Source organism: Moschus berezovskii, chromosome 2 (assembly GCF_049115385.1).
Source record: "Moschus berezovskii isolate FMDL1 chromosome 2, NW_MosBer_1.0, whole genome shotgun sequence".
NCBI lineage: Eukaryota > Metazoa > Chordata > Mammalia > Artiodactyla > Moschidae > Moschus > Moschus berezovskii.
Window position 1 is genome coordinate 112779300 of NC_142461.1, and position 14299 is coordinate 112793598.

General features: G+C 41.7%; 1 protein-coding gene across 1 annotated transcript in view; it reads left to right on the forward strand.

The window, feature by feature from the left end:
- Positions 1-901: 901 nt before the first annotated feature.
- The window catches only part of LOC148778586 (myosin-IIIb-like), a 34199-nt gene continuing 20801 nt past the window's right edge, over positions 902-14299 (forward strand). The window contains exons 1-4 of the mRNA XM_088842550.1: positions 902-1048; positions 1992-2126; positions 12578-12682; positions 12918-13017. Coding sequence (XP_088698676.1) covers positions 902-1048; positions 1992-2126; positions 12578-12682; positions 12918-13017 — 487 coding nt within the window. The remainder of the gene's footprint in view (positions 1049-1991; positions 2127-12577; positions 12683-12917; positions 13018-14299) is intronic.

Sequence of the window (14299 nt, forward strand, 5' to 3'; positions counted from 1 at the left end):
CAGTGTGAGGGAGGGTGTGTGATCGACTTGTGCACAAGCATCTCGGATTGGTTGGCATCAAGGTGAAGTTGCAAGCATCATCAGCTTTCTAGTTTCAGCCAATCCAGAATCTCTGTTCTCGTGGTCAGCAGTTTTCATCTGGTTGTGGTCTTCTTCCGGTAGAAACAATTCAGAAATGTGTGTCAGGCTTTTATCCATATCTTTCAGCTAACTGGGAGTTCAGTGTTTCTGCTATGTGGCGGATTTATAGTCTAAGTTGTTACCAGTTTCTTGGCCCAATAGCTATTGTTTGTCTCTACATCTTCAACTGGAGCCAGCCTTTCGAGACTCAAGGGAGTCCTGGAAGATTTAACATAAGCTTTCTGAAAGGACAGGGACATAGGGGTTTGTACAGGCACCAGATCCTCCTTCCTAACAGCCCAGACTTTGCACACTGAGGCTGGATGCTAGTTTCTAGTGACCATCAGAGAGACCTGGTCAAGGTTACATAATTTGGCTATAAAGATCTCAGACCTGAGACTTTCAGATTTTTTCCTGGCATCAGCAGCCACTGCTAGCAACCCAGAATGAGATTGTCTGGTCATGACTGGACATCCTCTTTGGCCCTTTTACTCCCTTCTTCTGTGTGGATATAATCTCCCCTTCTAGAATTGTGTTTTTAAAGTTGTTCCAGAGCCATGCTGCCCACCCTCTATCTTCTGCCCCCATTTCTTAAAGAGGCTTCAAATCTCTTTTTTAAAAAATCTACTTAAAGTACAAGGGGACAGTTAAAAAAAGTTAAGAAATAAAAATATTCTTGTTTCAGAAGCTCACTGACACTAATCCTGTGATCTGTTGCTCATAACAAGCTTTTCTTCCAACCAGGAGACATCTGTATGGATTGTTCCATTACAACGCCACGATGCTTGGACTTGAATCACTTCCAGATCCCACAGATACCTGGGAAATTATAGAGACCATAGGTAAAGGCACCTATGGCAAGGTCTACAAGGTGACTAATAAGAGAGATGGGAGCTTGGCCGCAGTAAAAATTCTAGATCCCATCAGTGTAAGTAACCACAATATAGGGTTTCATGCACACTGAGTTTCAACTTCCTTCTTGATTCTGGGGGTGATTTTTCTAGAGCTATTGAAACCTGGCATGATATCCCAAATTGAATTATGACTCCCTGGCCCATCTGAATGAAGTGAAGTGAAGTGAAGTGGCTCAGTCATGTCTGACTCTTTGCGACCCCATCGACTGTAGCCTACCAGGATTCTCCGTCCATGGGATTTTCCAGGCAAGAGTACTGGAGTGGGTTGCCATTTCCTTCTCCAGGGGATCTTCCCCACCCAGGGATTGAACCCTGGTTTCCCGTATTGTAGGCAGACACTCTACTGTCTGAGCCACCAGGGAAGTCCAGCCCATCTTAATGAAGGGACTTCATTTGGAGTCAAAAGTTCCTTTGATTTTCTCTTTTGTCCATTTTACTATTGTTTTGGTTTTAGTCCCCAGGGCTCTTCAACAGCTATTCTCTTGTAAAGAGTGATGTTTTGGGTTTACACAAAGCCTGGTCTCTCTGTAAGTTACAAAGTGGCCCAGACATGTGGTATTCAGTCATCTTAGCCTGGCATCCATAATTCAGAGCACTGAACACTGAGCTTACAATGTTTAGCACAGTGAGGTTATAAGTATTGTATCCTGGTTGGATCCCTTTGCACTACTTCTCCTTAATTGCTTTGAAAATTCGGACATTTTTAGATTTTAAAAAGATATTTATGATATTATTATTAAAGATATATAATGAAGACATTTTATTGATACCACAATTAGAAGGCTTTAATTGGTATCTGCATGTTCATTGTTAGGTGTTTTCAAGATACGGTAATGATGACATAAAAAATGCAGACTAAATATGCTTTATTAAGGGGTTACCTGATCATGGTACAGTCCTGTACCCTACCTCACACATTATATTGAATGCAGCATGCATTTTTTTTACCCTATCTAGGATATGGATGAAGAGATTGAGGCAGAATACAACATTTTGCAGTTTCTCCCGAATCATCCCAATGTTGTTAAGTTTTATGGAATGTTTTACAAAGCGGATCACTGTGTGGGAGGACAGCTGTGGCTGGTCCTGGAGGTAAGAGGCTCCTGTTGGGTGACCATCGATTCAGACAGAGCACCAGGGGTGAGCAGACACGTTATTGCCTAAATAGTATGAGATGCACATTTGGGGGAAATGATCTCTCCTGCATATCACAGGTACCTTACCAAATGTGGTATTCTCTACATTCTTACAGGTAGGTTGTGTGCTGAAAATGTGCATGTTTCTCTGCTTCTGAGGTTTTCATAATTTTTTTTCTAATACAATGAATATAAGAATACAGTTGGAAATGGTTATTTTCTACTCCAGGCTGGGAAAATTTCACAGAAAACATGTTCCAACTGATTGCAGCTCATTTTCAAAAGTTGTTAACCCAAGGTTTACTTGCTCACCAAATTTGAATCAGCCTATTCATGGTCATTAATCCTCATCTCAGGTTGGATTTCCTGAAAATAAACTCTGACAGTTGTTTATGGAAGGTTATTGGAGAGTTCCTCTTCTTGGGTCTAGACCTGGACAGAAGGTGGGATTGGACAAGGGAGACAGGAAACATCAGTGTAGTCACAACAGAGGCCTCAGCCCATCCTCAGGGAGAAGATGACTTGGGATGCTCTTGTAGGGTCGTCCTGTTTTTTGTCTTTGCATCAACCAATCACTGGGTGCCACCCTGGGCGGGCATGTGGCCTTGGGGGAGGAAGTTCCCTGTAGCTAGGCACAATTCCTAGTGAGAGGTGCCTCTGAGACTTGGGAGCAGGGAGCAGCTAATATTCCTGGCCACATCTGCTTTGAAGAGACAGTCTGAAGACAGCATCACTGTATCCACTATAGTCTTGCCTTCTTTCTACCTTGTTAATGGAAATGAATGTATGTAACTGGGTGCAAAAGAGTCCATTCCCTACAAATACAGTTCCTCCATGGGACTAACATGGCAACAGCGCCTTGACAGCATGTGGAATTAGTATATTAGGACAGGTCTTTTGTATTGCCTCATGCTTACGAGGCCCACCCTCATCTGTCCTAGACTCCACCCCTCTGAACCAGCCTCCGTGCCTGAGGTCACATGTGTGCTCCATGAGCATGGGGACATGTGTGAAAGCTTTAAGAGAGAAGCAACAAAGGGGAGGTCAGTCCTGGATTCACTGTCTGGGGTCTTTTGTAGAAAACCTCCCATCTGGCTCTGGGAGGGCCTGGTTATGAGACAATATATATTGGATGCCATAGCAACCATGTATGAGAAATCCATTTGTTGTATTCAGATGGGATAATCTGCAAGGAACATTTCTGTCACACTAGTTGCACTCTTCAGAATATAAAGATGTAAGGGATTTTGGGTTTTAGAAATCATCTTTGTCTGTTTAGTTGACTGGTTACGTCACATAGCATGTTCTCATAGTATCATCTTTTGGATTTTATCTTCCCCCACTCCTTCCCTGGTAATATTACAGATTTATCCTGCATACAAGGCTCTAGAATATTAATAACATTAATTTTAAATGCTTATTCTCGTGCAATATGGAAAGTAATATTTCTAGGGTCTCTGAAATAATAATTTCTAGGGTCTCTAGGGTTATATTCTTCTTAAACTCTGTAAGACCTCAGTGTTTTAAACCTGATTATCATTTAATAATGTAAGTACAGTGACCAAGAAGTCTTAGTTTCTTTTCATTTTACCCCGACTTAAAAAGACTGTGCATTCAGATATAGAAAAAGGCACAGCTGTGTGTGTGTGTAATGAAAAAAATTCCTGTGAGTTAGGTAATTTAGAAATATCATGATTTGAAAATGCTATATAACCCCTTGGCTCTGAGTGCTCGGGGTCCTTGTTGAAACCCGCTGTGTCGGGCGGACACTTGGACCCCAGCTAGCTGGAAATAAACCTCGCTGTGTGTCTTGCAAAAAAAAAAAAAACGAAAAATGGACCTTCCAGGGGTTTTCCAGAGCTTGAAAAGGGACTGTCCCTCCCTCCATTTGACCAGGTAGGTAGGTAGGCTGCTCAGACCTGCCACAATCTGGAGGACAAATGCTCTTCCCCATGAGGAGTGACTGAATGTTAGCCCCTCAGGCACAGCCAAGGCAGCCAGAAAGGGCCGCACCTGGCCTTGAAAGATGAGAAGGAGCTCAGAACTATGAACTGAGCCTTGTACAAATACTTCCCCGTGGACTGTCTCTTGCTTTTTCTGGGTGACTAAGTACAGATAATGAGGTTGCCCTGGCACACTGAATTATTCATGCCTCAGCCATACAGTATGCAGATATTATACCTTTTGCAGGTTGGGTTGGTCCATGCCAAAGCTGATGGCATGGGGAACCAGATATCCTCAGTCTTTTCCGTCTAGGAATGGGCCATCCATGCCAGGCTCCTGGGTTAGCTGTGTCCAGTGCCTCCAGTATTCTTATAGACACAGATTCCTGGACTCCTAGAGCTGGCAGGGACCTTGGCCTTCCTTCAGGTCACTCTCCTAGTGTTCAGCTGAGGAACAGAGACCCAGAGAAGGAGCGGCACCCTACCGTCCCACAACCATTATACGCAGGACTCAGAAGGACTGCGCTTCGCTTTTCTCCCTCCCTGTGTTGCTGCTGCCCATGATGCTGTCTGTCAGGTCCGGGAAATAGACTTTGATCTCTGGTTGAAATGGCAGCAGTTCCTGATTACACACACACACACACACACACACACACACACACTACTGCTGGAAGATAATGACAGTCCACACAGTACCTTGACCATGTTGCACCACCTATAGCTTTTTAATGAGTGCTTTGGAAAACTTGCACGATAAAATTATGATCTGTTTAATATTGCTCCCTTCATCCTGTATATTGAGATTAAATTTATATTGCCTTTGCTCTTTCCTTGCTGAATATGATGAAAGGAACTATGAGAAGCTATTCCACAGAGCAATTCTTGAGGATAGAAAAATGTTATTAATAACCCTCCTAAATCACCACAACTCTGAAAACAAAAGCAAATAAAAATGTCATTTCTGAAATTAATTACTAATTGTTACCAGAAAGCAAACCAAAGCTTTCTTTAGTGACAGACAACTACTATAGGAGAAAGGTATGGAGACAAACTCAAACATACATAATAATAATCTTTTGGATAATTTGTGAATAAGTTTTATCCTGGTTAATGTTAAATTCAGAAAATTGACAAGTTTTATTATCTCACACCTAAATGAAATAAGAAATTAGACCTTTAATAAAAGCTCCATATTCAGATAAAATGCCTAATATTTGCTAAGACATGAAATACATTTTTTTCTGTTTTCCTTTGGTATAAAACTTTCCACTGGTAAATACTATTGTTTCTGCTTGAATAATATGTTCAACTTAAAAGAAATAGTTGAGCATTTAGAGTGCTGGCAATGATGTAAACTAAAAAAATACTCCTTATATTTTAAAACCAAATGAAAGAATTATTTTTAACCTGTTTTTCCTCTCAAAGATCTATGTGTAAGTTCAGTATCTAAGCCAAAGTTGGGGGGAAATGATACCTCTGTTCAGATTTTGCATTTATTTATGTAAGGCCCTAGAAAGTCCAGTTTAAGCCCCACTATCTTTGAAGTTAACACATTAAACCATGTTCACCCATTGATATTGTGGCATGAGTCAGGTTATCATGTTAACAAGTCAGGGTCATAGTGGAACTCTGATGGTCTGAACTATCTTTTGATTGGCCAGAGATGGTTAGAAAGCCCTGGAGCACAGACTCCAATGACAGTTTCTGGCTGGATTCTAGAATGAGAGTCATTGGAGTGCCTGGGGGTCAGAAGGAAAGTACAGAACATTTGGGAGTGGAGAAGGCAAGAACTTTGAAATGCAGCTGAGTTGCACCCTATATTCATGTGCTATCTTTATTCAGCAAAAACAAGAGGGCCTAAGAAACTGAAGTGTTGTAGTGATTCTGCCTAACCACCGGATCTATGATGTGCTCTGGAGAGAGGCTGAAACAGGAGGTGGGGGTCTTGGGCCCCTCCTGCCTCTCGTAGCGTGAGCATCTTCCTCCCAGCCCACCCTGAATGGAACTCCAGGGTTTCAAGTGACATTGTTTTCATTCTTCTAGGGGCAAGACAGTGACTTTACTTTGTATCAGTAAAATAAACACATGTCTCTCAATGCTGTGGAGGAAAACCATGGTGCCTGGCCTTTCTGAGAAGGGGATATTGTCTAACATGGTGCTCCCTAAGGCGTCTTCAAGAGTAATTTTGATAATCCTTGCCTTTTGCTTTATGCCCGCTGTAGAACCTAACACCCTTGAAAGATCAAGTCCACTGAACAAAAGAGCACTGGAAAAAAATTCCTCCTAATTCTGTCCTCTTAGGGCAAATCAACATGCCCTTACAGGATCTACTTGAAGGTTAGAGTTTCAACTAGAATAAAGGTCTGGTGATTGTGTTGCATAGGTCATTCTTTAATAATGTGGAGGAAAGTTGATAGCTTATGGAGCAAGGAACATTTTATTGCTTGAAATTACGACCATCTTAGCAAATGCACATACTGTGATTGAATCAATATTCAACGATGTTTTGGAAAATAGATGTGGAATGTAAATGATTTTTCTGTTTTTCTTGGTTTGGAGCGAAACGCTCATTAAATTCAAGATGCATCCAGCTGCCACGTTTCCTGAATGCTGAGGGCGTAGGGAGGAACGCAGGGATGCAGACCTACCTCTGTATTTGAGTCTGATGGCTGGCAGCGTGGGCGGGAATAAAAGGCTGCAGGTGCCAACCCTCACGGGTGGGTGAGGTAGGAAGCTTGGCTGCCTCCTTCCAGCTTTCAGAGGATTATATTATTTGATGCATTTAAATATAGTTCCCTTGTCATGCTTTTAAAGTGTTCAGTCCATTTCACTGAATATTTACTCTGATTAGACGATTGTCAGTGTGTGCCCGCTTTCCTTTTTTATATCCAAGTACCCTAAGTCCTTTCCTTGTAACCCACAGGCTGCCCTTTAAAATCTTGCTAGTGGGCTTATCAACTTCACAGGACTGCTTCCTCTAAAGGTACTCTGAGCAGTTTAATTATATGTCTCTTTGAGCCACAAGAAATCAGACAGCTCTTAAACTCCGACATTTAGCGAACAAAAGGCACCAACTGAGTCAGCTTCTATTGTTGTTCTTAAATCCACAGCTGAGTTTTGATCCTGCTGACAAAATGGCTGCTTTTAATCCATCCATAGGTTCTAAAGCTATGAAGAAAGTTTGTAAGTTGGCTACCCATCTAAAATGCCACCAAGTAGGCTCTTGTTGCAGAAATGGCCAGATTGAAAGTAGGGCAGGAGAGAGACTAAAATGAGGTTTCAGGGGAAAATTCCAGGGTTGAGTTAGCTTGGATCATCACCCAGTATTTAATTTAAATGTTCTCTGGGTAGAATTTTAATAGTGCACTTGCAATTCAATAAAGCATGTGCCTACCTGAGATGGAAGCCAGACTGAGAAGTGGTTCTGATGAAGGTGTTGCAGTGCTTGGCATGTCTATTACTGCTTTGGCTTTAGAGGATCAAAGAACTTTACTGATATTCTCACAAGATCCCTAGACTCTGTCTCTTCTTCACTTTCTCTATCCAACTAGTCAAAAATTCCTGTCTATGCTATCTTATAAAAGCACCACCCCCCAACACCCACTCTGTATCTGTCCCTGATTCTTTGTCCTCAGGACTCTTGACTTATTGACCTTGCTTCTCTTGATTGCTTCAACATCTCCTGACAGGTGTCCAGCTCCCTGTGTCTTCCTGTTCTGTCCATCCTCCAATCTGCTACCAGGGTCTTTCTAGAAATCTGAACAGACCTCCTGTCTAAAACCTGTTGGTAGCTTACCGCTCCTATTCAGTGGTATATTATGGTATTGTAATACGTGTGCATAAAGTCCACACACTTTGGCAGGGCACACCTGCATTCCCTGTCCCCCTTTCTACTTCTTCAACTCTCTGTACTAGATTCTGTCCCTTTGTCCCAACAGTGGCAGAGTACATAGAATTCAGACACACAGAGACACACCCATGCACGTAGATGGACCGGCAAATAGAAACACTCCCACCCATCTCATTCTTTTGTGCTCCCTTCCTGGCACATGGTGTCCCTTTTCCAAGGATGCGCTTCTTCTTGTTCACCTGCCATAAGCTCCTTTGTCCTTCAGATTCATTGCATGTGTTACATCCTCTGGGAAGAGTTCCAGACTGTTCCCTCTCCACCCTGGCATGGCAGAAGTCCCCCTTCCCTCTTTAGTGCCACCATATCCCTGGGCATACTCCACTTCCACCTGACACTCTTATTACTCATGTGTCCATTTCTGGTGTTGAGCTCCTTGAGTGCAGGGACAGTGTTCATGATTGAGTAATACAAAACTGGACAGTCTCAAACTACTGAGAACAAAGAGGTCACTTTCTTTTCAATAGCTAAACCTAACATTGTTCGTGAGCGCCCAACCTGCCTAGAGGAAACAGTTGATTTGAACTCATCCTATTAAACTTAGTCAGCTGAGTACTTCTTTGGAAAGGGACACGTTGGGGAATTTGTTTCCCATTTTCACAATCCAGCTCAAAGCTTAGTCACTTGGATAAGAACTTAGTTTTTAAATGGTTTTCTTTTTCGCTCTTCCTGTCCTTCTCTGGGGTGACATTTGGATCTGAATACAGCAGATGCTCATGTAAATCTATGGCAATGAGACCACACTCCAACTGCGTGATGACCCTGAGTCCTCCTACTGTCTGCCTTTGGTATCTCCCTGTGTCTTAAGTCCCTGATACTCCTTATCGTGGGGTGTTCACTGTCTCCCCTTTTCATTCAAACTCTAGCCTTGTCCTTGTTGCCAGTGCAGCATCAAGTTCTAAATCTCTTGCAAGTCATGAGCAGGCTGTTGTTATTGTTCAGTCCCTAAGTCGTGTCCGACTATTTGCAACCCCATGAACTGCAGCACGCCAGGCTTCCTTGTCCTTCACTGTCTCTTGGAATTTGTTCAAACTCATGTCCATTGAGTCAGTGATGCCATCCAACCATCTCATCCTCTATCACTCCCTTCTCCTCTTGCCCTCAATCTTTCCCAGCATCAGGATCTTTTGCAATGAGTAGGTCTTCACATCAGGTGACCAAAGTATTGGAGTTTCAGCATCAGTCCTCCCGATGAATATTCAGGGTTGATTTTCTTTAGGTTTGACTGGTTTGATCACCTTGCTGTCCAAGGAACTCTCAAGAGTCTTTTCCAGCACCACAGTTCGAAGGCATCAATTCTTTGGTGCCTTTTTTACTGTCCAACTCTCACATCCATACATGACTACTGGAAAAACCATAGCTTTGACTATACTGACCTTTGTTGGCAAAGTAATGTCTATGCTTTGTAATACACTGTCTAGGTTTGTCATTGCTTTTCTTCCAAGGAACAAGCATCTTTTAATTTCATGGCTGCAGTCACCATCCACAGTGATTTTGGAGCCCAAGAAAATAAAGTCTGTCACGGTTTCCATTGTCTCCCCACCTATTTGCCATGACATGATGGGACCAGATGCCATGATCTTAGTTTTTTGAATGTTGAGTTTTAAGCCAGCTTTTTCACTCTTCTCTTTCACCTTCATCAAGAGGCTCTTAAATTCCTCTTCGCTTTTGGCCATTAAAGTGGTATCATCTGCATATCCGAAGTTGTTGATATTTCTCCTGGCAATCTCGATTCCAGCTTGTGCTTCATCCAGCCTGACATTCACATGATATATTCTGCAAAGAAGTTAAATAAACAGGTGACAATATACAGCCTTGATGTACTCCTTTCTCAAATTGGAACCAGTCCGTTGTTCCATGTCCAGTCCTAACTGTTGCTTCTTGTCCTGCATACAGGCTTCTTAGGAGACAGTAAGGTGCAGGGATAGTTAGAATCCCAGGCTTGGTGGATCTTGCACTCTTACTGCCACTCTACAGTACGGACACTGCTTTGTTGGCATGAGGCTCCTGTGAGGAGGTCTCCCTGCAGATTTCTGAATAAAAGAGGTTCATATGAAATGGTTTCATCATCATTATTCCTTTATACAACTCCCACTTCCAAGAGGGAGCATCCCCACCCTAATCTTATTCTCTCAAATTCTCCAAGCTCTATGCCATCAGCCTCAGAAGAACTTTTTTTTTGTGGGTCCAAAACATCCCTTCTGTCATGTTCTGCATTCTTATGTGATCATCATTTGACTCTATGTTCAGTTTTCCTGTTTTTGTTCCCTCGAAATATCAAATCTAATTGGGGAAGTCCTGAGAAAGTTATTTTAGGTTTATTGAAAGCTTAGCTTTTAAGATTCTTCTACGAATCATGACACTGAAAATGCATTCACTGTTCAAGAGAGTATTAGATTGAACATTGAATGTTATGTGCCCTTCAGGGTCATGTAAGACATAGTTGAAATAAAAAGAATGTGGAATCCTTTGGAAGAAATCACACTGGTACTCAATATTATGGTCATGAGAGGTGTTGGTGTTGAGTTAGCAAGTTACACCAAACATTGGTGTAGAGAGGATTCTGAGGACACTTATATAATCCCAGACCACTAAGCCTTCAGTGCATTTCACTGTTCTTGGCTCCCTCCTGAATCCTTTCTGAGAGATAGTGATTTATCATAGTTTTATTCAAGATTCCTAATTCTATACTGGGGCTTCCCAGGTGGCACTAGGTAAAGAAACTGCCTGCCACTGCGGAAGATGCAGGAGATGAGGTTGTGATCGCTGGCTTGGGAATATCACATAGAGGAGGGCATAGTAACTGACTCCAGTGGTCTTCAGAATCCCATGGACAGAGGGGCCTGGCGGACTGCAGTCCATGGAGTCGTAAAGAGTCAGAAGTGACTCAGCCCCCACAAACAATTCTATATTGGATTTTTAGTTGAATAGTGTTGTTTGTGAACAACTTACATGGTAAAAACATGGGCAGATTCAGTTTCAGCCTATCCTGATTCTTAATGTGTGGGCAAGGTATCTGCCATGTATGTAGCAAGAAGAGATACATTCATGAAGCAAAAACATCTCCTCACCATTTATTAAAACCTTGCAAATGTTTGTAATTAGAGTCAAATAGATCTTAATATACTATTCCCTTGATAAAGGGAGTCTTCTTTTAGGAAAGGTGCTAATCTGTGCTCCCTCAGATTTCCTTGCTTACAAAAAGCCAGTTGACTCAAGCAGCTACAACCAGGGGACCCCCGCTGTTCACTAGTTAACTCTTTCTCAAATTACACACAAAGTGCCAGGAGGAAATCTAGGTCTCTAAATCAGGGTCTTGACTTTATATGGACAAGGATGGCTCTGCGGATCTGACAAAAGCTGTGAATTTTCTCAGCAGGAAAGTATAAGATGAATATATAACATGCTGCCTACAGTTTCAAGGTATACAAGCCCTGCTCAAACCGCTTAAGAACCCTTGATTTAAAATGGCATGTAGCACACCCAAAGCTCCACGTTGCCTTCTGCACTTAGTCAAAATTATCCTTGAAAACCCTTAAGTTGCTGTGAAAAAATTATATGCCTGGTTTATGTATGTAAAATCTTGGTATATTCTATGCTGCTGCTGCTGCTAAGTCACTTCAGTCGTGTCTGACTCTGTGTGACCCCATAGACGGAAGCCCACCAGGCTCCCCGTCCCTGGGATTCTCCAGGCAAGAACATTGGAGTGGGCTGCCATTTCCTTCTCCAATGTGTGAAAGTGAAAAGTGAAAGTGAAGTCGCTCAGTCGCGTCCGACCCTTAGCGACCCCAAGGCTGCAGCCTACCAGGTTCCTCGATTCATGGGATTTTCCAGGCAAGAGTACTGGAGTGGCTTGCCATTGCCTTCTCCAGGTATATTCTATAACAGAGAGCAAATATGAAAGATATACTTTTACAGTGTTTTTAATTACAGGGGAAAAAAAGAGCATGAAGTTGCTGAGCTTCTAAAGTTGAATATGAAAAGGTTAAACGAACATATGATATGGCTCCATTCCATAAATCTGACCTGCAGTGGCAACTCTAGAAAGAGCTGCTGGTTGGGCGTCTGGTGTCTGCAGTGCCAGCGCTGGAGACAGGAAGATTTGAAATAAAATTTATCCCCTCCCAAGAATCAAGGGCATTCATCTTGACTCTGTCTTTCTTTCAAACTGCATGTGTTTCCTTTTTTTAAACAGACAGTATTCATGTAAAATTTCCAATAATAACTCACCATGATTATTATATGCATTCTCTTTTTAGTGTCTAAATAATGTCTTGTGCTTTGCTATTTAACTTGAGAAAGAAGTCAACTTTTTTGGACTTGTAATTTCAATCGTAAGTCATCACCTTGAATAAATATACACAAACACATACACACACAGAACTAGATTTGACTGTGCAATGGAAATGTGAAGTTTCATTGTTCCAACCGAGAGTTTTGTGATTTGCAAATTTACTACTTGAGGTCAGTAATTGGTGGGCTTTTCTTAATGTCTTTTTTCTTTTCTTTTTGTATGTATGCTCCCACTGTCTCTCTCCCTGGCACCTCCTCTTGCAGCTGTGTAACGGGGGCTCGGTCACCGAGCTTGTCAAAAGTCTACTTAGGTGCAACCAGCGGTTGGATGAAGCAGTGATCTCATACATCTTACATGGGGCCCTCTTGGTAAGGACGTCCTTCAAGGTGGGATTGAGGGGACATTTTGTCATTGGTTGGCTCCCCACAGCATATTAACAAGGGGAAACTGCTCTATAATATGCAAAGTGTATTAATAGCAGGGAGGTGTAGCCTAATATGGACTTTGATTAGATTTTAATAGTAGGGTAATTGTTTAAAACTAACCGTTGCAAATTTTCCTTTTCTCTTTCCTGTTGTTTGGTGGCGACGGGACTCCATGAAGGGCCTTCAGCATTTGCACAATAACCAGATCATCCACCGCGATGTCAAGGGGAATAACATTCTTCTGACAACAGAAGGAGGAGTTAAGCTCGTTGACTTTGGTAATGACTGCTTGTCGTTTGTTTTCTTGATGTGTGCAGTTTAGCCAAAGGCAACAATTTATTGTGATCTCAGAAGACTGGGGCCTCTCTTCTACACCATAGGCTGAGGGCCTTTCCAGTGAGGCACAGGCTGGAGATTTGGGGGCGGGGGGTGGATTCACCAGATGGATCACCCTAGGAGATGCTGTTAATCTATTTTCAGCTTTAGAAGCTATTTTATTAAAGAGAGAATATGAAAGTGTTTCAAAAGAAAAATTTGATGGGAAAAACTTTGGTTTGTTGCGAAGGATTTCACAACTCTGGGCAATTGTCTATAATTTACATTTTGTCTATTATTCTTTTGCATATGAAGAGAGAAAACCGTTTGGTCTTTTAAATGACTTTCTCTAGCCTCAGGCATACTAACTCCCAGTGAGCAGAAGGTAAAATAGTCCTTTGGGTCTGGAAACTAACATCCCTTTAAATTGTGATTATTGCTGCTACAAGTGAGGCTGGTTGAACTGAAAACATTAACAGGAAATGGAAGGGTGAGAGGAAACGGAGAGCTGTATCACCTAAGGCCAGAGAACTATTAAAAATCTCCTTACAACACTCCTTGTGTTGAATCCAACAAGCCGTTTGATTTTCCTTTTTATCAAATGGTTTAATCTTCTAAATGAATTTAACAGTTAGTCCTTCAGCATGACTGCTGTAAATAATGAGAAAACATTTACAGAAGCACTTTTTAAAATGTTCTTTTTCAGTGTCAGCATAGGAGAAGAAAAGATGGATGATTTTGTATGTTCATTGCTTTATTGGTAAGAAAGAATTTAGTGTTAAAATGTATCAGTGAATCATTTGCTCAGAAGAAATTACTCAAAGATAAATGAAATTGCGCTAAGTAATTGGTCTGTTTTTTAAAAAAGCAAAGAAAAATTTTAGGGTGTTTAGAGTTTAAAGAACCCTCTCTGGCTTCCTAATAAAGAGTAAAGAATGCAAGCAGTGGAACTACCCTCAAAAAAACAACCCATGGTACTTGGCAGATCTATGCCTAATGTTCTTAAAGATATGTTCTTTGCTGATGAGCACGTGTATACAAGTTTTTTAGTTCCTATCGACAACATTAGCGGCAACTATTGTTATTGTCTTAAGGGCTGCGGTAGTTTTCTTGGTACGAAACAGTACCTGATATTTGTAAAATGCTTTACAATTTATAAGCCATTTTCACAGTTGTTCCCTTACTTGATATTTAAGAGCTCTTTGTGTTAGGTGTAATGAGCATTATTATCCCCAGTTTAAAGGT